The sequence below is a fragment of the Amblyomma americanum genome, chromosome 3, assembly GCF_052857255.1.
Source record: "Amblyomma americanum isolate KBUSLIRL-KWMA chromosome 3, ASM5285725v1, whole genome shotgun sequence".
NCBI lineage: Eukaryota > Metazoa > Arthropoda > Arachnida > Ixodida > Ixodidae > Amblyomma > Amblyomma americanum.
Genome location: NC_135499.1, coordinates 16,841,665 through 16,866,499, shown reverse-complemented (window position 1 = coordinate 16,866,499; position 24,835 = coordinate 16,841,665). Strand labels below are relative to the sequence as shown.

The window sequence follows — 24,835 nt, the reverse complement described above, 5'->3', positions numbered from 1 at the left end:
GCTTGAGCAGAAAACCGGTACTTTCTAAGGAGTGCGCTCTTTACCTTCTCGTAGTCATCGCACTCTTCGCGTGAGAAGCGAGCCACCACTTCGGCCGCCTCGCAAGGAAGGAGAGGAAGTAACTTCTCAGACCAAGCGCTCTTGTCGATGTGCACCTTTCCGCATGCGCGTTAGAAATTTACCAAAAAGAGTGCAATATCGCCTCCCACGCGGTATGGTCCCATACAAAAATGTCCTATGGTCGGCTATAGAATTTTGGCACAAATAGCTATAGAGCTTTCCTATTTCTGTCTGTAGCTGTCTATACAGGCTGATATATTTTTCTATAGAGAGCTTAAGACAACTGTATGGTTCCAAAGCTATATGTTTAGTGGCATATATTTTTCAATAGCTGGCAATAAGCACCTCTATGGGTGCTTATAGACGTTCATAAAAGGCCATAGACGGACATAGCTTTTTCCATAGACACCCATAGGACTTTTTGTATGGGGTGAGACGAGATCCTGCAATCTCTGCCTCCCTTGCTCCTCTACCAAATCTACAGGGCTAAGACGTGCCATATTCTCTCCGTTCGACGCGATTTCGACCTCCTTCTTTTTTCGAGCACGTTCTCTTGCTTTTTACTCTGCCTCACGGACCTCCTTTCTCTCTTGAGCCAACCGAAGCTCTTCTTTTTCTTTCTGCTCGCCCAAATCCCGTCATTTCTGATCTTTTTTGCGTCCAACAATCGTTTCCCTAGCCTCGTCGACCTTCTCAGTAGTCACCTCCTCCTGCCGCATAACCTCGAGAATTTCTTTTTTCTTTTCGCAGAACGTAGCGAAATCCCTAGCTCCTGGCAAATTTCTAGCAGCTCCTGCACTTTTAACTTCTCCATCGTGAGTTCCACCATGCATGCGTTAGCAAGCCCACTAAAACAAAATCCCTAGCTTGAAGTGGACAAAGCAGTTTCCCTAAATCAATTTCCCAGACAACAGGAATCCGGACCTAGCATCTGCCTGTGCTAGTACGGTCTGGCGAAATGAACGGAAAACATTGGGCACTCACACTGCCAAGGTATAGCTGACGCCTGTCAGTCCCGTAGGTGCGGAGGTCCGCTGGAGCAGGTAACTTCACGTGGACGCCCCACAGCTGCCATCCAGTTGTTGGGATTCAGGTAGCGTGACTGGGCCGCAGAAGAGACGAGGACGATCGGAGGAAGAAAACTGGGAAAACTTTATACAAGGACTATTTACAGTATGTACAAGTACGGCCAACTCAGAGGGCTTCTCAGTAAAGAGATTCTTAGGAGTCGGGAGTCTCTGATACCTCTCAAGAAGGGGGCTCTCATGGCATCAAACCAGCAGCTCCTTAAATACTCTTCGTATTCCCCAGATCCCTAGCTGGGGAATATAGTTCGAAGAATGATGTCCAATCACCCGATGGCACTGATGGTACCACCCACGGCAGGGCGGTCCTGATGTTTCTTCGCAGCTTGGTCGAGGGAAAGGGAACAGGACCCGGTCACGTTGTCGTCCCCGCGGCTTCCAGGTGGCCGCGCACGTGCGTCCGGAGGGGGGCAGCTGCATGACAGAGGAATGCTGGCTGTCTCCCCGCAGGTGTTGAAACCTCCTGCACTGGTGACCGGAACGAATACGCTTATGGGTTGTCGAAAGATCCTGCACTGGTGACCGGAACGAATACGCTTATGGTCGCCGCTGGCATTCCTGTTGAACACTCTCGTTGCTATGGGGACGCTATCGTTGTACTTCCGGCATTCCTGTCCGAACACGTGGGGACGCTATTGTTGTCCTTCCCTCTGGCAGTCTTCCAGTCACGTCTCTTCGCCGAATTCCTCAGCAGGAAGGAAGCGCGATCACAACAGTCCCGGCAAAGGGGCTCTCCACACACGGACAATAATCTCCCAAAAATGACATCAGAGCTTTTGCAGAAGATCAGTTACAGTCTTTAATGCCTTCTTCCGACCTAAGGAATTCCACCAGCTTTGTTAAAAGCGCAGCGCATCACACAGGTAAACAGTGGCACAAAACAAATTTCGAATGATTTAGCGTGGTTTCGCCCAATGCAACTAGGAGTGCTAGCACATCGGTTTTTAGTGCTGTTTCGGTGCTCGGTTCCGTTGAGCACGGATGCGGTTGAAGAAGACGACGATATCCAAAGCACAGCGCAATAGATTGGTATTTTAGGACGCCGAATGTGCGACTGTAGCGGTGTTGCGGTTGTCTAATGCAGTAACCAGAAAAGCTGATGTGTTCTCGCCGCCCCGGGTTCGAAACTCACTCGCGGACGTAAAATATTTCTGATTATTTTATTTCAGCTTAAGTAAATCTGAGACATACAGACAGACCACGTCGAAATACAAAATTGAAGCCTCAGTGCCAGAATAAAAAATGCGACCCCGTTAGCCCGCTGTTGTTCTGCCAGCTTGTGGAGGCAGCGGTTGGTACCAATGCGGCCGCTCGATGGAACCGCATCATCGAGTTGCCATGGTTCTCTCCTGCTCACTCAATGAAAAAGACAACACGCTGAAAGGCTTTTACTTATAGCCTTTACTACGTTCCTTGTCATGGCCTGTGTACAGTACAAAATAAAGCCGATCATTGTGAATGGGCAAGACCCTTCTGCGGCCACGTAATTGGCGACAGCTTCAAAAAGCACGTGCTTTCGCCTTGTGTGGCAAGAAATGAGTCGAATGGAGCAAACTGCCCATTTCACTAGTGATCATTTGGTGACGAAAGGGGTCGAACACGGTGCATCGGGTCTCCAACGCCACTCTATCAAAAACAAAAAAACACCGCTAAGTACAAGACAAAAATCAGGAGACTCGGTTAAAAAAAACTAAAAATTTTGACAGATTTGCGTGTCTGGTTGGGTTTGAAGACATAACAAAGTGCACATCTCAGCCTCATCTGCAGAACAAGCACATAACTTGACAGAAAAAGAGAGCAATGCAGGATATTCGAACCCTTCATGAACGGCTAGCCATAAATCTTTATTCAAAAAACCATACGACGTCAAAACCACGACAACATGCGCCGAGAAATCAACGCACAACGACCAACGCGACCCCCGAAATACGTCACTGTACTTTATGTCGGAGGTGTCAGCGAAACCATCGCCCGATTCCTGAAGAAAGGGGGTCTCCTGGTGGCGCACAAGCCCACAAACACTGTTGTGCGTTGCCTACCTGTTCCCAAAGACCGGCCGCCGAGATAAAAAGCCCAAGGCATTGTCTACAAAATTCCTTGCGCCGACTGCGACGCAAGCTACATCGGCGCAACCAAAAATCTCAAAGTGGCGAAGTGGCCAGGCGACGATCGCTAACTATGCGGCTTGTTTTCATCGTACAGGCGCTGTTCCTGTCCGTCAGCGGAGCGCTATCACCGCCCCAGGCTTCTTCGTCGGCAGCAACTGACTTTATCGACAAGCATGCTGGGAATCTTATCATCACCACGAGCGATACCATTCGTGCGACCAATCAAGGCTTCGTCACGTCATCGGGTACAAGCTGTATAAAAGAAGCACCACACCCGACTTCAGTCAGTGGGCACGGCGAAGTGGCCAGGCGACGATCGCTAACTATGCGGCTTGTTTTCATCGTACAGGCGCTGTTCCTGTCCGTCAGCGGAGCGCTATCACCGCCCCAGGCTTCTTCGTCGGCAGCAACTGACTTTATCGACAAGCATGCTGGGAATCTTATCATCACCACGAGCGCTACCATTCGTGCGACCAATCAAGGCTTCGTCACGTCATCGGGTACAAGCTGTATAAAAGAAGCACCACACCCGACTTCAGTCAGTGAGGCGCCCCTGCGCGCGCGTTCTTCCTTCTTCTTCTGAAACTCTACCTATCCTTCTCTCTATCTGCACGCCGGCAGTGGTTGTGGTGTTTTAACACCAGTCACAGGCCCGTGCATTTTCCTTTCCTCTTCCCCTTTCATCCACTTACTACTACTACTACTTCAGTCAGTGGGCACGGCGAAGTGGCCAGGCGACGATCGCTAACTATGCGGCTTGTTTTCATCGTACAGGTCAGTTATAGCTTCTCAATCCGTAGTGATGATAGATTTTTGATTATTCTGCCGTGCCCTCACACCTGTTTAGAAATTGCATATGAGTGTTTTTGTTCTTGTAGACTTGTTCTGTGTGGGGATGTTGAGGAAAACCCGGGACCATCTGTCGAGGAAATGCTTCAGACGCTAGTGAATGGCCAACAGGCCATCAGAACTGATATTGCTGACTTGATAACTCGCCTTGAAACCACAGAAAAGAGGGTTACGAGCATTGAGGTTAAGCTGGCTAGTCTGGAACAGAAATCCGAAATTATTCCTAACACGACCAGCACCACTTCTGATGTCCAAATTATTATTGATAAAATGAAAGAAGCTCAACAGATAGAACACAAAAAGCTGGTCGACTTGGAAAATCGTAGCCGGAAGCCTAACCTTATTGTTTTTGGCGTTGAAGGCAGTTCGGATGAATCAGAATCGTCCTTGCGCAGTAAGGTTATGGAAGAAATATTCGAAGATAAGCTCAATGTAAAGTGCATGTCCATTAGCCACATTTACAGATTTGGGAAACCTTCACCCAAAAGACCGATTAGTGTGCGCTTTGAAGATTACAGAGAAAAAGAGGCTGTTCAACGTAATGCTCGAAAGCTAAAGGGATCAGGCATGTCGGTCCAAAATGACTACTGCACAGAGACGCTCCGAAAGCGGAAGCTTCTCTGGGAAAGCGCCAAGAGCGAAAAAGATGAAGGGAAGAAAGTGAACCTATTTTATGATAAACTTCGCGTTGACGACGTCTTCTATGTATGGGATGACAACACGATGTCCCGCTTGGCACTACCGAAGAAAGCAGTTGCCTTGCCTGATAGCTAGCAAACAAAGTTGAGTGAGTTACGCATGGTTTCTTTGAACGCTAGAAGCATAGCAAATAAAACAGACGCTTTGGAGACACTTCTGATTTCGTACGATCCCCATATTTGCGTGATCACTGAGACTTGGCTGCACGACGATATAAATGATGATGAAATCGTACCACCGGGGTATCACCTGTATCGGCGTGATAGAGGCGCACGTGGTGGCGGTGTAGCAGTTGTTACGAAGGAATATGTTGATGTTACTGTCTGTGAACAAATTGCTGCGCACGAAAGTCTCTTGTTGAAACTTTGCCTTTTCGGAGTGAATTTTTTTCTGTGTGCGGTATATCGTGCTCCGGACGCTGATGACTTTTTCTTGGACCGTTTATACGACCACCTCCAAGGGTTTGGCGGAAGGAATGTTGTCATCACGGGGGATTTTAACCTACCATCGATTCACTGGAGCTCCTTGAATTATGGAATTTCTAGATCAGCAGATGCAGTGCTGATATGATGTTTTATTTGAACTTAGAACAGCGTGTTCGTGAATTCACTCGTGGCACTGCGATTCTCGATCTTTTATTCACCACTGAGTTCTTTCATAGTTCTGAGGTTTCAGTAGAAGAAGGAATTTCTGACCACAAGTTGGTATTTTTGAGGTGGCTATCGCAAAACCACACTAGGCAGAAAAAAATACAAAGAGTAGTAAAAGATTTTTCCAGGGCTGATGATGTTACAATCATTGACTACTTGGATATCCAGTTTGACAACGTGGTCAATAATGTTGAAATTTCCTGGAAAAAGTTTTGCGGCGCCATCAAATTTTGTGTTAATAACTATGTACCCTCAAGGAATCTTCGTAGCCGACGCTTCACTCCCTGGATTACCCGTGACATTATCCATACCAAACGTAAGATGAAGCGACTAAGGAGGCACCACAACACAACTACACGCTTCCATGAACTAAGGCAAGAGTTATTGGCAAAGGTTAGGGAATCTAGAAGTAATTACTTTGGTCATCGTCTTACTGCCTTCATAAAGAGCGATGCCAGAAAATTCTGGCGTCACCTAAATGGAAGCAAAAAGGAAATTAAGAAAATTAAAATCGGAGATGCAACAATATCTGATCCCCCTGAAATCGCCGAACATTTCAACGGTTACTTCCAGAGTGTATTCACTGCCGCAGAAGAATTCAGGGTTCACAGTACACACTCAGCAGGCGCGGATGATCTCGTGGTTTCTAGGGAAGGGGTCACAGCTATGCTTTTAAAACTCGATGCTAAAAAACCTTCTGGTCCTGACGATATACCGAATTCTTTTCTGCGACGGTACGCGGAACAACTATCTCCATTCTTAACAGATATCTTCAACTTATCACTTCCCACAGGGGAAATACCACATGACTGGAGGAAAGCACGTGTGGTTCCCATTTACAAAAATGGTGATCGTTTATCTGTGTCAAATTACCGCCCCATTTCAATCACGAGTACGTGCTGTAAGCTCTTTGAACACGTCATTGCCACCTACATCAGAGATTTCCTAGAAAGCCGCAACTTTCTATCACAGTATCAGCACGGTTTTAGGAAGCACATGTCAACTGTTACCCAACTTGTTTGTACTGTTCATGATTTCGCACAAGCTCTTGACATGAATGGCCAGCTGGATGCGCTATTTTTAGACTTTTCGAAGGCCTTCGATAAAGTGCCGCATGGAAAGTTGCTGTACAAATTGGAATGCATTGGTCTTCCTTCCTGCGTTTTGCAGTGGATAAGGGCGTACCTTAGAGATAGGCAGCAGTTCGTTGAAATTATGAATTTCTCGTCAAAAACGCTTTCTGTGACTTCTGGTGTCCCCCAAGGCAGCGTCTTGGGGCCGCTATTGTTTTTGATATACATCAATGATTTGTCTGATGTCGTTCATGGTGGCGTTGCTATCCGATTGTTCGCGGATGATTGTGTGCTTTTTAAGAACATCACAGCACCAAATGACCATACAATATTACAAGCAAACCTAGAGGCTATTCATGAGTGGTGCATTCGATGGGGAATGCAACTAAATGCACAAAAAACAGTTCTGTTGCGAGTTACAAGGAAGAAAAATATCAGCACCTATTCTTACTTGCTTAACAACAATATTATAACAGAAGTAGACACGCATAAATATCTTGGTGTGACGCTAACAAATAAACTAACTTGGTCTCCGCATATATCCGCCATTTGTTCTTCCGCTATTAGTAAGCTGTGGTCCCTAAAGAGGAAACTTAAAGGTGCACCTGTCGAAGTTAAGCTATTAGCTTATAATGCCTGCATTAGAGCCAAGCTCGAATATGCCTCCATTGTATGGGATCCGCACAATAAGAAGGACATATTGCAGCTCGAGCGAGTCCAAAGAAAGGCTGTCCGGTTTATTTTTAGCAAATATAAAAGGCACGATTCTCCTTCCTTATTGATGCGGCAACATAGTATAGGAACATTGGAATCCCGTCGAAAAATTAGTCGGCTCGCTTTTTTGCATAACTGCGTCTCAGGTACGCTGAGGTTAAACATGCCAGACTGTGTTAAGCCACATTGCACCAGGAAAACTCGACACACACACCCTCACTCCTTGGCCCCAATTTTTGCACGAACCAATACCTATAAGCATAGTTTTTTTCCCAGGACTACCAGTGAATGGAATTCCCTGCCTTCGCACACTTTCGCAGCCTGTGACTTTGTTAAAGAACTGGAGCGTCAATTTTTGCGCTGTTAATTGTAGTTCGCTCGTTATAAATTTTTTTGTGTGAAATTTGTTTCTGAACAGCTGTATGCTTGTTATATGTGTACTCATGTTTTTGCCGCGGATGCCCCTCCTGCCTGGGCCATGTATATGTATGGTCTGCAGTATCTGAAAATAAAATAATAAATAAAAAATATTCGGCAACATAGAAACGACGTTCGCAACTTCACAAGAGAGGGCATTCCGGTAGCCGAACATTACGCGGACTCAGACCATATAATCAACTTTGAAGAAACCAGCATCCTCGGAACCGAAACAAATGACCACAAAACGCTCTTTCTCGACTCCTGGCACATCCAAACCACCCGAACAACATCAACCGCACAAAAGGAAACCTGCCCCCAGTATATGCCCAGGGACTTCAACGAAACAAAGTCGCCATTCACCACCTCCCTGCAGTGCGCCAGCGTGACTAACCGCCTAAACCCCCCTACCTCACGCCTTTCGCATCACAGCTTTCCTTGCTTTGACCCCCTCCTTCCCTTCATACTTGAAGACGCTAGCTACTGCTCTCGTCACCCCTGATGAAGGAGCCGAGTCGGCTTTGAAACATTGGGTTAAAATTGATGTTTTTGGTTGGAGATGTGCTGTTTATTATGAGACTCGGTTACCACTGCAGAATCCTAGATATCTTATTCTTTATTGCCATATATTTTCACATTGCTTTGAGTACGCATGGCGCCACTTATTCTTTTATTCTTTTAGTCGTGATGTCACTGTGCTCGTACACCGCTCAGCGGGGAAACGTGAGCGCGTGCTTGTTATTTTGTTCGGTGAGAATTTGTGCAAGAAAATACGGCGTTTTAAAAAAAAATAAAGGAAAGGATTGGCCGGGTCATGTTTGCATTCACAGGTTGACTCATTCTCAAGTACAGGTGTGTAACAGAGCGGCTTCCTGGCTAACAAAACTAGGATGTGTGTCGCCGTGCACGGAAGCGTGACTTTTTGAAGGTAAGCGATTCATCCAGCATAAAAGGTCTTTTTTTATGAGGACATGATTTAATGTCGGATTTAAATGGTCGTGTTCCCTCGAGGTGTCCGCGCCCCTGGTGGTGTTTTCGGCTGGGCGGGCAACCCAATTTAGGTCGGCTTCGTTCAATCGAACACGCTAATTCTTTTAGACAACTATGACCCCGCTCGGGAAGCTCCCCGGAGTGAGGGGACAACACACGAAATGGACAATGCGTTAAGCTTATCGGCGTCTCTCTCCCAAACCAGAGAGGGAGAATGTAAGAGAAGGAGGAGGCGCTCTGCTTCATGCGGCGCGTGGTGGCGGCTTTGTGAACAAGCGGCGCATGCTCCAGAATCCTGGCCATGACATATTGAGCGTGCAACCATAAGTGCGCGTGCCCGACACGATGACGACCCACCTGCTATGATCTTGTGTATAAGATCGCAGTATTCATAAGTAAATAAAAAACCACTGCCAAAATGCTTTCGCTCGATCTTTGGTATAAAGGTGATTAAACCGTGCCTAACTTTTTTTTTCGCACTGCACAGTCGATAAATTAGTTTCGTCTGACTAGATAGCTTTTTAAGTATTAACTTCTTGTTCGCAGAATGGTACCGTCCGAGTATTTTTTTCAAGCTCTAAAAGATAGCGCGAGAAATCAAATACACAACAGTGGTGCTATTTGAACGCAGCAGATGCAAATTCGCTTATCGTATATCCCGCGCCCAGTGTAAACACAGAACTAATTGGAGACTCGTTTACCTGGAACGCCTCGTATATTGCCAAATGAAATAAAACCATCCTCCGCTCCCTGTTTCTTTGCAGCGGGCGCTTTTCGGGGCGCAAGACGCGTGCATCTGCCGACGGAGAAAAGAAAAAAAGGAGGGGCTTCTTTTTTTGCGCCCGCGCACCCACGGCCGGACTCGAGCGGCAGCGGTGCGCGTTCTTCCTTGTAAAATTCCTTGCAAATTTCACCGTCATGTGTTTTTGGTACTCATATAGTTTTGCACCAGCATACGACTTATGACACCTGCGCCGTCCGTCAGTTCATGCTCTAGAAATTGGCTTCGGATATTCTTGAGCACGTGGCATGGGTCAAAACTCAAGATTATTCGGTCCTTATCATGGGGGTGTTCCACTACCGTCGAGAGGCACCCGTTACCCAAGTGCTTGAACACTGTCGTGTTGGCAGAGTAATCATCCATAACAATGCGGACAATAATGAAGCTACATGACTCCGCAGCTGCTATGACCTCTTTCATCCATGCTAGCAAGTCCCATCCACTCAGCTGCCTGGTAAAATAGTAAGCGCACGGTATTGTGTACTGGCTAGTGATACCGTGGAGCACAAAGCACAAGACTCTGTTTGCTAGAGTGGCCTTTGAGCTGGATGGCACGTTGTCGTTCGGTCTGTCTTTGAAGCCAAATACTGTGTCAGATTTTCTGTCAAAAGACATTTAGACTCTATAGCAGCCATGTCTATTATTAGCGAAACCAAGTGCTGCTTGCTGCTAAGCATCGAAGCTTCGTGAAACAGCCTCTCTTGCATCGCGGAGCTCATCCCCGACGAGTTGGAGTTGAGCCCATGTATCTCTGGATCGTGCACTTGGCTGGCATTGTTAGAAGACTGGATGTTCGGGCGTGGTCGTAGCCTTTTGGCGATAGAAATCTCTATATCACGCACTCTCGAATGATTTCCTCTGTGTAGCATGGTCGTTGCAGTCCATAGCTTTCAACCTGATGAAGGAGAAGTACTGCTTTCTTGTTTCCTTCCTGCGAATCCGCAACGATCTTCTTGACCGAAGCATGGCTTTTGCTGTTACGGCAGTTCTCGACCACTTTCTTTTCGACTGTGAGATCTTGCAGCACCTTCGCATACCTAGAACGGTGATAGGTAACCTGCGAGCGAAGTCTTCCGATCACTGCAAGGTATCGACTGGCGCGCTGAGTGGCGTTGATTGTCGGTTGTGTGCTGATATCAAGCATCGTGCGCTTTTCAGGGAAATCGTTGGCTGTGCTGGGAACATCATGCTTACATTCTGCTGCGTCTGCTTTCCGCTTGACTGGTATCCGAGTTTGTACACGGTCTCGATCTGTGGGATCTTTCTGAGCTTTCTTAGAGCAAGGTGCCAGATTGGAGGGGTACGCTTCAAAAACGGTCGGAACAGCCCCTGGGAGGATATTTTTGATGCGACATCCGGGAGCACAATCACTGTCACGAAAGTGGTTGCTGCATACTACAGTCGACGCAGACTTGTCATTGGTGACGAGATTTTTTCTCGAAATGTTCTTCAGCCACTTAGCGCCCAGTTCTGCATCACTAGGAAAGTGATGGAAAGAAACACCGGGACTCTTCCAGGACCGAGATTTTCAAAACGGAACACAACAGTACACCATGGTGCGATGTACGATTCACGGTATGCGGGATGAAGAGCACTCTAGAAGAACGGCAGATCAGGCGAGTTGGAAATGCTCCATAATATTAAAGTAGCGCTAAGCAACAAGGACGAAGAAAGAAGGGAACACACACAGAGGCGCTGATCTTACAACTAAATTTTATTTGAAGTAAGCAGGTCAATTTATACATACACAAGAACTACGCACATGCGCATGTTGCACATGGGCACATGCGCATCGACGCGGAAGTGTTGTTTGTGCACAATGATCGGCGCAAAAGAGAGATAGCAGAGGCCTTCCATATCATAAGAAAGATAAGCTGTTGCGTCAGCACACCTTCAGTATCCCTAACCTCCAAAGAAATGAGCCTGTTGCGCAGGTGATAGCATATCGGCGATAACTGCACGAGCCTTTGATGCAGTGTTTTTATTTGCATTTTAAAATGAGCACATCTGTGTTTGACCATGCGCATGTGCGTAGTTCTTGTGTATGTATAAATTGACCTGCTTACTTCAAATAAAATTTAGTTGTAAGATCAGCGCCTGCGTGTGTGTTCCCTTCTTTCTTCGTCCTTGTTGCTTAGCGCTGCTTTAATATTATGAAGAGCACTCACATGCAGGCAAGGGCACCATGACGTCTGCGGTGCCGCAGGTTTCTTTTCTCCGACGATTTGCTGGCTGGTAAGAGAAAGGTCAAAGTGCACGAAGTCCGAGACGAATAAATTATCGACGCAGAGTGCCCCAAAACTCGCAAATTGAAGAAAAAAGCGCACGCTTGCTGCCTCTAGTCGAGCCGTGATTCAACGTGCTACCGGCGCTACGGGGGCAGCGCGCAGGGAAGAGAAGGGTCAGTGACTTTAGGAGGGGTAGGGCCGCCGCGCCCTCACGCGGCGAGCTGTGGCGCGAGGCGCTGAGAAATTTTTCGCTTGCTCGCCGGGCGAAGGCGCAGGCCGTAACAAGAACGCGCGCCAATCTTGATCGAGTCCGGCCGTGGTACAGTGAACTAGAATACGTCTTTCTAGTTCACTATAGGCCGTGCAAGGCGGATTTATAGTGGTGGCGAAGGCTGGGCCGAAAAGTGGTTTAGCGCGACTGCAGCACAACCAGAGGATGGGGGGGCAAAACACTCATATAAATAAATGATAAAACTACAAAATTGGAATGTAATCTGCCAATAGAAAAGAAAAAATATATTAGCACCTTGTTTAATGAAAGAGGTAAGTCATTTTATTAAAACCTGGGAAATTTTGTATTTTTTCAACACTCTTGACCTGCCCCCTATTCATGAGTGTGCGGTGCATTACAGCGCGTCTTTGCAGGCCTTGTTTCGATACCCGGCTAACCCGGCCACAGTCAAGGCGGATTTATAGTGGTGGCGAAGGCTGGGCCGAAAAGTGGTTTAGCGCGACTGCAGCACAACCAGAGGATGGGGGGGCAAAACACTCATATAAATAAATAATAAAACTACAAAATTGGATGTAATCTGCCAATAGAAAAGAAAAAATATATTAGCACCTTGTTTTATGAAAGAGGTAAGTCATTTTATTAAAACCTGGCAAATTTTGTATTTTTGCAACACTCTTGACCTGCCCCCTATTCATGAGTGTGCGGTGCATTACAGCGCGTCTTTGCAGGCCTTGTTTCGATACCCGGCTACCCCGGCCACAGTGGCGATTTCTTATCGCCAGCTGTCTACGATGGCGTGCCTGGTAAAGCGTATAAATTTAGCTCGCCGGTCTCAAAATGCTCCTTTTGCGAAGTTTTCGTCGTCCTTGCACGTCGCTTCTTTGTCACCGTTCGGTAAGATTTGCACCCCGCTGCACCGCTGCGGCAGTTTTCTCGGTTTTGTCGTTTCCTTCGGCGTGCGGCCAGTGCGAAGTCTTTTTCCGTCTTTGCACGCTTCGCGCTCTTCTTTTGAAGAGCTTAGCGCTTCATTTCAAGATGAGCTTGCGGCATGTGAAGAAACGATGCTGCGTGGTACACCAAGGCGGTACACTGCGACAGCGTGGATAGTACCATTGGTGTCACGCTACACCGATTCCCGCTGGACTTTCACAGGTGTGTCGTCTGCTCTAGGTATGCGCGATAGCTTCGATATGGTTTCGCCGGGCTGTTCGCTCGTGTTTCATAGCTGTAACCCGTTCGTGCGTACTTGGCTTCATGTCTTTTTCAATGTATGGTATTTGCTCCTACGTTGAGCACGTTTGAGGGTGCTAAAGCTGGCTTTAACATTGCCTTGCAGATGTAAACGCACCTGCTATATTCTTTCAGCTGAAGAAATTAAATGTGAAGAAAAATCCCAGTGTGCTCTATGGTCTGTGTTGATGCGCCTACTTATGTCATGTTATGTTTGCTTCAATTGAAGCTGTCGTAGCATTGTTTTCTATACTTTTCAATTTCCAAACTGACAACGTTCGTGGCACTTCAGGGCTTTTTCCTATCTGCACCAAGTCTGCACTGTGACTATTGAGATGATTAGCCAACTTAAACAATACTGCTTGTGCTGCCTGTGACATGTATTTTTTGTTTGTGTGCCAAGGGTGTGCTTTGTGACTGTATTTGTTTGGTTGCTGCAATAAACAATGAATATGAAACTATGAAAACCATACTTGTCGTACACTCTATTGCGAACTGTGCACTTGAGCTAGTGCTTTGTGCATCATACCTTGCATAATACCTTGCTGTACTCAAAAGCTCTCAAAAGTACTAGCACCAGTATTTGCACTACGAATCATGCATGCTTCGCCAGTGTCTGGAAGTGTTGCTGCCTTTCTATGCTGCCCCTCCTTTACCAGTCACTTTCATTGCGTTCCCAATTGCACATTAACAAGGCCATAACTAGCAGGAACTCGAGCACATTTGACTGGCAAAGGTTGGGGCGCGCTGAAAGGCAGCAACCTTCGAGAGATACGGGCTCGAAAACGCGGTTTCTACAGAAAGACCGCTTTATAATTCGCGCCAAAAGCATACGTATGCGTGACGTAATTCTACGTCACGTTTGCGTAGTTTGCCCCCCAAAATCCAGGGGGCGCTGGAGTGCCCATGAGCCGCCATTTTTTGGACCAATGGGCGTCTATGGAGCCTTCGCTATTATTTTTAATAAAACCACTACCACCACCACCTTCGCTACCAGTATACATCTACCTTGCCACAGTGGCGATTTCTTATCGCCAGCTGTCTGCGATGGCGCGCCTGGTAAAGCGTATAAATTTAGCTCGCCGGTCTCAAAATGCTCCTTTTGCGAAGTTTTCGTCGTCCTTGCACGTCGCTTCTTTGTCACCGTTCGGTAAGATTTGCACCCCGCTGCACCGCTGCGGCAGTTTTCTCGGTTTTGTCGTTTCCTTCGGCGTGCGGCCAGTGCGAAGTCTTTTTCCGTCTTTGCACGCTTCGCGCTCTTCTTTTGAAGCGCTTGGCGCTTCATTTCAAGATGAGCTTGCGGCATGTGAAGAAACGATGCTCCGTGGTACACCAAGGCGGTACACTGCGACAGCGTGGATAGTACCATTGGTGTCACGCTACACCGATTCCCGCTGGACTTTCACAGGTGTGTCGTCTGCTCTAGGTATGCGCGATAGCTTCGAAATGGCTTCGCCGGGCTGTTCGCTCGTGTTTCATAGCTGTAACCCGTCCGTGCGTACTTGGCTTCATGTCTTTTTCAAGGTATGGTATTTGCTCCTACGTTGAGCACGTTTGAGGGTGCTAAAGCTGGCTTTAACATTGCCTTGCAGATGTAAACGCACCTGCTATATTCTTTCAGCTGAAGAAATTAAATGTGAAGAATAATCCCAGTGTGCTCTATGGTCTGTGTTGATGCGCCTACTTATGTCATGTTATGTTTGCTTCAATTGAAGCTGTCGTAGCATTGTTTTCTATACTTTTCAATTTCCTAACTGACAACGTTCGTGGCACTTCAGGGCTTTTTCCTTCTGCACTGTGACTATTGAGATGATTAGCCAACTTACACAATACTGCTTGTGCTGCCTGTGACATCTATTTTTTGTTTGTGTGCCAAGGGTGTGCTTTGTGACTGTATTTGTTTGGTTGCTGCAATAAACAATGAATATGAAACTATGAAAACCATACTTGCCGTACACTCTATTGCGAACTGTGCACTTGAGCCAGTGCTTTGTGCATCATACCTTGCATCATACCTTGCTGTACTCAAAAGCTCTCAAAAGTACTAGCACCAGTATTTGCACTACGAATCATGCATGCTTCGCCAGTGTCTGGAAGTGTTGCTGCCTTTCTATGCTGCCCCTCCTTTACCAGTCAATTTCATTGCGTTCCCAATTGCACATTAACAAGGCCATAACTAGCAGGAACTCGAGCACATTTGACTGGCAAAGGTTGGGGCGCGCTGAAAGGCAGCAACCTTCGAGAGATACGGGCTCGAAAACGCGGTTTCTACAGAAAGACCGCTTTATAATTCGCGCCAAAAGCATACGTATGCGTGACGTCATTCTACGTCACGTTTGCGTAGTTTGCCCCCCAAAATCCAGGCGGCGCTGGAGTGCCCATGAGCCGCCATTTTTTGGACCAATGGGCGTCTATGGAGCCTTCGCTACCAGTATACATCTACCTTGGGCCGTGGCGCACCCACGCACAGGGGCATCACCTCCGCCGATGCCGCGATAGGGAAGCCGCGACGCTCGCCAGCGCCATCTCTCGCTTGCAGCAAGCAAGCCGTGGGCCACATGAGGCGAGCTCGCGCTGTGACTGGCACGTTTTTTGTGGGGCGGGGCTCGTCGCCGCCGCTCGACGGAATCGTAGAGCAGGGCCCAGCGGCACCGGCCGCCCGATTTCGGGGGGAAACCGATCCAAAAACATCCCTCTCCGTCGGTTCCGGCGGCGACGGAGGCGACAGAGCAAGTGAAAAACTGGCTGTGAGAATGTGTTCCAAACCATCGAGCTGGCGTGGCGGATTGGCTAGCCTGCTCGTGTCGCACTCCGGAGGCCTTGGTTGGACTCCCCAACTCGACCAATTTCCTTGAATTAGAGAAAAATTACCGCCAAACCATGCACAGCACAAGAAGTTGGGCGCTAGCTTTTCTCTATTTTAAGCAGGCACCAACTAGCCCAAAAAGAGGTGTTAATGGTCAATTTCCTACTCGGTGTAATTTCTTAATGCTTCTGGGATTTTTCGCTCACGGCCAACGCCGACGACGAAACGCGGTCCTTAACGCTCTCGCGTTGATATTTCTTTTGCCAAAGGTAAATCGAGGCAACACGCAAAAAGAGCATCCGCGGCGCAGGGATGGGGCGCGGAGGGGGAGTTTTGAAATAGGACTTGTATATCGCGTAAGCAAGCATGTCGCGTAAGCAAGTCGACGCTGAGGCAGTGACCAAATATCGAGCGTTAATGCACCTAACATAGGTTGCCGGCTTCATTCCCTGGCGCGAGCTAGGCTACAACTTAACTAGTAAGTTTATGCTGTACAAAACGCGGAATCGTAGAACACTATCCCGGACATTCTGCGCAAGTGGTTGGCCGAAAATTTTACACGAATGTCGGGACTTATTGGCCTGCCAGACAGGGATATAAATATTGGATCTATATATTTTAGTTTCGAATTGCGGTGGTCGGGTGTCACACTGCTGCCTATCATCATTTTATTCCATTACGTAACCACCTAGGTTACCATGGGAACCACTGGATGACGATTTGTGTTATAACGCATAAAGCCTGTTTCACATGCAAGCGAAAATGCCAGCGAATCCTGCTGCCGCGGCGTGAAAACCTGTTTCGACACTTCGCGGCGGCTCGGCGGGCCGGAGCGAAGGGGTTCCAACAAGTCGGAAATTTTTCGCAGCGACAGCGCGATAGCTCCGCCCTCTGACCAATGACTGCACGGCGGAAAAGCCACGTGGAAAGAGGAGGATTCGTGCGGGAAAGACAATGGTTGTTTACTGTATACACGTGTTTCCTACACGCACGCACGAACTTAAAAAAAATGAGATTTTTGGCATCAAAATAAGAAGTGGTTGAAATTTAAAAACAAGAGTTCTTAATTTCTTAACAAAGTTTGAGCAATATTGGAAAAATAATGCATGAATATTGTCCATGTTGATGGTTGCAAACCACCGGAACCAGCCGCGAGCTCGTATTCCTTGCCAGCAACACTGGGATTCGCAGCGGCAGTAAACGCTCTGGAGCGACGAATGTGAAACGGAACCTTGCAAAAAGCATCGCTGCGCCGGGCAGCTGGTCGCTCAGTTCGCTCAATCGCTTTCATGTGAACCGCCCTTAACGCTGAGACGGGAAACGCGAGAGAAGCGTAACGCTCTAAAAGTATCCAGCACGCAGTGCTTGTGACTGGAGCATTGTTACTAAGCTGCCCGACTCGCGTTCGCAGCTCCCACGAATAGGGTCTGGAGTGCGATTCTGACATTCCAAAACAGGCATTGGCCTGCTTGGGACCAGTGAAAATATTTCTTAACTGTCTCTTGATGAGGAAAATACACCTGTAACAAATGCTGCCACGTGTTTAGACTTGATATTCTCTGTATATATGCGTTACAGACCCATTTTTGCAGTAAACAGCCCTTTTTATCAGTTACCTTTAATTTTCGTGTAGTTTAGGTTTCATTTACGCTAAAATGTGGCAGTCATGCTTCCGGTTTTGCGCTTTCTAGGGAATATTGCCACGTAATATTGCGACCGGTGGCGCACAGCTGACCTTAAAACGACGATGTAGCGCTTGTGCACTTGCGCTACAGGTTACCGACCGCCATTACCACGATATCAACAACAACAACAACCGCTTCCTCCTGCTTGGCTACAGGACTTGGAGAACGCCTGCCTCACAAGTATATGTGGCGTTATGTACTGCAAAGCATCAGGTTTGAGGCACTGTAAATTCGGACCCAGAAGGTTTGTCCCGAAGGCTAGCCACACGTATCCATTCTTCAGCACTTAGCATCCTTTGGGTGTCCCTCCACTCGCCGCACTACTGTTACAACCTTTAGCGGAATAATACTTCAGTACCCTTCGTTCGCTGGTGTGGATCAAATTCGAGCTTAGACGACTCGGGGCACAAGCGGCGGCACTCGCAGCGCGTCCCCTACGTGGCGTGTAGCGTCCACGCAGCAGCAGCCGGCAGGGCACGGAAGCAAAGAGCCGCGTGACGTCACAACTTCCGAGGAGCAGTAGTTCGGGGCGCCACCGTCAGGTGCACCAGTTCAAGAAAAATTTTAGAGGAAAAAATGTTTTCAGCTGGCTTCGCGCAAAAACAAAAAACGATGCGGTTTAAGTGGACTTCGGAACGCCAGCTCTCATTGCTGCACAAAATTAGACCGCCTGAAATTTAATGCAGTGTCCCTTTAACCTAAGCAATAAGCAAGACACTTGAAAAAATTTTAAGTTATAGAATTTGGTGCCTGGCGTCTGTAATACAGTAGGACATTAAAAACCTGATTTCGTTGAGTGTTGTGATTGGCTAGCAGAGTAACACAGGAACCGTGACCCAGTGTTACAAACTGCTGCTTCTTTAAGCTGTGTCCTATTATAGTTCTAGCGCAGTAGAAATTTTCGGCTTCCTGTCACGAAATTCCGTAATTCATGGAAAGAGGTCACGTGAACCTAAGGCGTCCTCAAACCTGCCCACCATGGCTGTGCTCACGAGTCTTACGGGAACTCGGAAGAGTGACCTGGAACTCACAAGCTCAACCGGAGGCAGTGTTTTAAACAGCCACTGGCTGGGGCAATGGCGCATCTTTTAACCGCTCTACCACTGTACCACTGCGCCATAGTGGTGTGAAGACTCCCCGCTATCTATGAATGCGATTAACATCCTAGTGACGTCATCAACAGCACGTGACCACAAGTGTCTCAATCATAAGGTACTACCAAATTTGAAAATTTGAGGACCTCACAAACCATTGAAGTTAGCCCATCGCACAAAATTCTTAAGGACCCCCAAGGTCTTGATGCAGTCCTGCCCCAAAAAATGAATTAAGGTGGATTACTAAGGATGAGCGGCGAACTAGTGGGTCGGGTTAGCCTAATCCCTTGTGATATTCTAATAAAACGTACTCGAACAGTATACAAAGTGGAGACTCATAAAACAATATAAAAGAAATAGAGATAGGTGTTTTGGCGGGAAAATCGCAGAACATTAGACGGTCATACTAGACACCACAGCAGGTAACCAAAATGCTGTCGCATATTCTTTAAGAATGTGGTTAAGAAGGGCCCAAGTCTTTTACCTTACTGCTGTACTCATCATCATGAGGTAATCATGAGCTGTTACCAAGCAGGACCTTGCCGTCATTGCAATCAAATGTTGCTGCACGGTGTAGTCCAGTACCTAGCTGTTCTCGCTCCGTACCCCTGAACAGCATCAGTAAAAACGCAGTGAATAACGGCGGACAGTCGCGCAGGAAAGCAGCGGCCTGTAGCAAGCAGCGTTGTGGCCTAGCTGTGCAATGTTCTCAGTGCAAAAGAAAAACATCCTTCGAGAGGCCGCCTTCCTCAGCTCGTGTGAGTGCGGTCTGCTCTAGCGTACCCCTTGCGCTGCCGTCTCCAGCCTGTGACGATAATTCGGCATCCTGATCGCTGCGGCGGGTGGGAACAGTCAAGGACGCCTCCTGCGTACGCGGCCTCGCGTCCAGTCCGTACCGTACCCCTGAAAGAAAGCGAAGAGTTCCTAGAGTTTCAATACTTGTAGCTCATTCTCGCGTGCTGAAGGATACTGCGAGATTCCGCGAAAATGCGTCCACCTGTGGCACCCAGTAGTTGGCCGTCAGCAGAGGAAGGAATCTTTTATCTGGCAAAATTCTGCACTCTAATAAATAAAGGTGTAAGGTGTAAATAATAAATATGTAAGAAAGAGGTAACTTCGAATTTTACCTCTTCTCGGCAGGCATGGAATAACTTTGCACCCTTGAAATACCTGCTGCGAGACGTTTAGTCTATTTGGTGAAAGTTGCACCATTTTTATCCCTTTTTGTCAGTGTTGAGAACTGTGTTTCGTTTTTTCTGCCAAATATGACGGAAAAAAATGCTTCCTGGGATTTCTCCTAGAGGGCACTTTGGGTTTAGTGACTGAAATATTGGAGGCCAAAGCAGTACTGCGGCATTGTTTGCACTTGCGCTGTATCTCTATGCTAGCGGGTTCTTTTTACTGAAAAGCGCACAGTTTTCTTCTTTATTAAGAAGTAAACTCTGAAGCGCGGCAGTTCTAGTTGATCAAACAAACATCTTTTTTCTATGTGGAAGTTAGAGCAAGATGTCCTATAAGAAGAAAAGCTTTTTAGAGAAGCTTTGCTGTTTATATCCTCCCGAGTTGCTGATAATTACTTACCACTCTAGGTGTAATTTTTCCTTTAGCAACAAAACTGAAAACAATGACAATGGCGTATCTTTTTTATGGCGCAATACTCAAAAAGGCAGCAAGAAGAAATACATGTATGTGAGGTCAGGATTGATTTCCGCAACCTTCGTTTTTTAAACTTGCACGGATCAAGGTTTCTGTATTTCTCCATTTCTCAAATGCGAGGAGGCACATTATTTATAGCTTTAAGAAGGTGCCGTGACCAACGGTGCTTGTAAAGCACATCGGATGAGGGCAGTTGCATGAACGCGTCCTCGAAGCGAGTTGTTCTTAAGCGGTGAGGGCCCTCAGCGATGTAAAGCAGGAATTTCGTGGTAGTACGCGGGACGCGTTTATACTCCGACGTAACGCGCGCGCGCGGCATGCGACGTCACGTTGGCCACAGTGAGACCCTCTACACTCCAACGGCGCTTGACCGCCGACGCGTTCGGCGGGTTCGGCGCACCCCGACCACACCAGCGGCAAATTGGAGCGTGTGTCGATTTCGCTCCGAGCGCGTCAGCCTCCGCCGGCCCGGCCAGACCGGTTCCGCGTCTCGTCGGGGCGGCGTTTTCCCGTTTTACAAAAAATGATGCGAACCGTCTTGAGTTCAGGTTTGCACAGATTAAGGTGAATACCCCCCTCCATTTATGAAAAGATTACAATGGAGAGCGACTGACTCATCTCTCTTTACGCTAACCCCGGTTGTGGGTTGAGCAGGAAGTGAAAACCAGTCTGTGAACGAAGGTACTTTAATAACACGTCTGTTGGTGCATGGTGATACAGATGAACTTTATATAATTTCTTTTCATTGCCAGTAATCTTGCTTGAGTAGAATTTTTGTTAGCTTGCGCAAGTGTGGATAAATGTATATCTATGCGTTAGTGTGAGAAGATTAAAATAGTTGTTAGTGTTGCACCAGTCCTTGTGTTTCATAGTTTGCGCACATCGTTCATCTGAGAACGAGGGTGTTTGTCGGAAAACAACTTCTTGAAAGTTTGCGCTCGTGTCTCCTGGTGTTCTTATGTGGTGTGGGTCCGTTCTCTTGATTGTAGCGCTCCCCAGTCTCGGTATGTACTGCCAACTAGCCCCCTACAAAGCTTTACTTACTTGTAAGTCAGTTTTTCTGGAATTTTGAAAGTTGAAACCGAAAATTCTTCTTCACATAAAGCCTTTTAATTTCCTGCTCTGCCAACATAGGGAAGGTGAGTCAATCGCCTTCCATTTTATTCTTTTTTATATATATAAAAGAAGAGAGTGACGCCTCTTAATCTCAGTGAGCCTGAAGCACCACAGCTTACCACCAACTTTACAGATCGAGTGTAAAGGATGGTTCACATGCAAGCGATTCGGCGAATAGAGCGAACAGAGGCGCGGCGCTGCAAAACGTTTCGCGAGCTTTCGTTTCACATTCGTCGCCGCCGCGCGTTTCCCACCGCTACAGTGGCTAGAAATCCAGCCACTGCACCACAGCTGCGAAATGGAAAACCAATGTTGCTGGCAAAAAGATATGCGCTTCCAACCGATTTTGGCAGCCTGCAAACACAAGAAAGCGTAATATATAAGTACTGTTTTGTCGTTTATTTTCATAGTTTATTTGAATAAATTGACTAAATATAAATCTTGCGTATTAAGCATTCAACACCACTTTATATAATTTCTTTTCTAAACAAAATGGCGAACTGGCGGAAGCCTTGCTCGAAACGCAGAAGATCATACTCAGAAGCACTGCTGCAGGGAGAGCGCTGCTGACTAGGTTGGGAAAGGATACGAGCGGATACGCAGACAGATACGCAGACGTACCCGACAACCTAAGAAAAACAATAAACGTTAGGCCGCTACCCAAGGACATGGACCCTAACCTCCACGAGCGCAGGAGACAGGCGCGGGCTCAACATGTGGAAAACACACTAGCGCGACTGAGCAATACGGTATACACGGATGCCGCCACATACCAGCGAGGAGAGGACCGCGCGGCCACAGCGGTGGTGGTAGATTGCACAGGAAACCTAATCACATGCGCGACGGCGAAAATCGCCAGTACCGCAGAGGCCGAGGAAATTGCCGTGGCGCTGGCGGCATCAGAAGGTTACAGGACAGGCAGGCCTCTAAACATCTTAACAGACTCAAAGGAGGCGTGCAGGAATTACACAAGGGGCAGGATAAGCAGAACCGCCCTAAAAATCTTCGGCGGGGGCAAGCTCGCCAGGAGAGACATTACACACAAGTTAATCTGGATTCCGGCCGATGCAGGCATAGAGGGCAACGAAAGGGCAGACAGCCTAGCTCGAGAAACCACGTTCCGAGCCGGGCAGTCGCATGCCTCGGAGTATCACCCACACGCTTGTGAGGGAGGATATACAGACATCCTAAACCTGCACAGAGGGACGAGAGCTAAATAATCCCCACCGCATAAAGCCCTGACGAAAGAGGAAGGAACGTTTTGGCGCAGACTGCAAACAAACTCCCTCCCAAATTTATACATCCTAAACAAAATGTACCCGACGCAGTACAGAAGTACAGAGATACCTGCCCCTGGTGCGGGGACACACCCGCACTCTACCACATCACATGGGAATGTAAACGCAGCCAACCATTCCACCAACACAATAACCCGAGTGCGGAGCAATGGGAGAGTCGGCTCACCAGCTGCCAGCTCACGGCCCAAAGGGCTTTAGTGCAGCACGCAAGTGAGGTAGCTGGGCTCAGTGGAGCACTGGAATAGGGGCCCAACCTTGCAAGAGGCCTCAAGTCCCCAGCGCAGTGAAGACGACTGAGGCCTCGAGACGCCAAGCCCTTGAAAGCACCCAAGTAAAATTTTTTTCTCTCTCTCTCTCTAAAAAAAATTTAGTAGGTGCGGTACAAACACAAACACTGGTCTCTGCGCATGCTTTCTTGCACGAGGCCTCTACTGGTCACCTGGCAACGCCGAGCCGTCATTGGTTGAGATGCGGTGCTGCCGCGTCGCCACCGCGAAAATTTCCAACTTGCTCGAACCTGGCCTCTCCAGCCGCTGGGGCTTCCTCCACCGCTTGAGAGAGGGTGTATGCGCCGCGGCGGCGGGATTCGCGAGCGGTTCGCTTGCATGCGAAACAGACTTAAAGGGCAGTTCCCGAAGGTTACTATGGTCCACCCATAGTACCTGTCTCGACCTGTTCCTCACGTTCGCAGCCATGCTCTGCACGCAAACGGAGAGAGAGCGAGTATTTATTGTGGATAAACTAGAGGCCAGTGCTTGTACAGGAGGCGAACTTGGCGCCCTATAGAGTCAGTAGAAACTTTGGATTCACTGGAACTTTTGGCTATTCATTGTGTCCTTTCAGCAACTTCCCTCGCATAGAGATAAAACAGCATCTTCCCCCTTCCTTTTAGAACAAGAATGCGGAAATGTGAACAAGGGTTTTCGTTTGAAAAATATGTGCTACATTGCAGAGGGTGCTACTCTTCTGCAAGTTGTCAACTGACCACTTGCGGATACCAGTAAGTCATCTTTTCCGGAAAGCTTGTTTTTCAACTAAATTCAAATTCATTTATTTCCCTACAATTTAACCCCAAATTCAAATTCATTAATTTCATGGTTGGAGCTCTTGGGCAAAAAGCCGCTCGGGGCAGCTTGACGAGGCCCAAGAGACCATAATAAGGCAGAGTTGTGCAGATACATGATTGCAATATGACAACAAAACATTATTATATGCAATGTTATATACAAGGAAAACACGGCTTGTGTATACGATACAAAAATTGACTCTCTATAGAACAGAGCATATTACATGATCAAAAACCAACTATCGTAGGCGACGTAATCATTCAATGGACATCAGTATTTGATAAAGAAACACATTGTGATCAAAAGCTGGACAGACATTTAGGTTTTTACAATGCTTTTTGAAATGGTTCCTGCAAGTCGTTTCTTGTGTGCTTAGCATTAAGTTTAAACTTGTTTAACAGTAAGGGGAGGTTATGTTTCAATGACTAGATCTTATAATTTGTTCGGAAGCGGGGAACGTTCCAGTTTTCTGTGTTTCGTGTGGATACGACTAGTTCGTGTGGTTGTAGTGAAGCGGCGACAATTAAAAAGTCACGAAGTGAATTAGTCAAAGAGAAGTATGTACGCAAAATTCGGAAATCGTATAATGAAAAGACAGGAATGACCTGATAGGCTGCGAAAAGCGGGCCGGTATGTGCTAAGCGTTCATGATTGTCGATGTATCGTATATTTCTTTTTTTTTGTAAATTTTTTTGTTTATTTGTGTTGGTTGTGGTGCCTCAGACAACATTACAATAGTTGATATGTGAAGCAAAATAAGGCAAGGTATATTTGGAGCTTAACGCGTGTTGGAATGAAAGTGCGAAAACGCGAGACGACTCCAGCTACAGGGGAGATTTTTTTTACATATATTAGCAATATGCAAATCGCAGCTTAATGGGCTGCTGAATTTAACTCCAAGCATTTTAAGTGATTCTACGATATCAATATTCTGTGCTTCATAGTTTATGACATGATTTGATTGAAACGTCTTATTTGTTGCTCTAAATACCATTAT

The 24,835-nt window shown here is 47.2% G+C and overlaps 1 protein-coding gene across 1 annotated transcript in view; it reads right to left on the bottom strand.

Moving 5' to 3' along the window:
* Positions 1-24,835, bottom strand: part of LOC144123446 (uncharacterized) — a 775,538-nt gene that overhangs the window by 524,874 nt on the left and 225,829 nt on the right. The window contains exon 4 of the mRNA XM_077656272.1: positions 19,485-19,604. Within this exon, the coding sequence (XP_077512398.1) occupies positions 19,485-19,604 (120 nt within the window). The remainder of the gene's footprint in view (positions 1-19,484; positions 19,605-24,835) is intronic.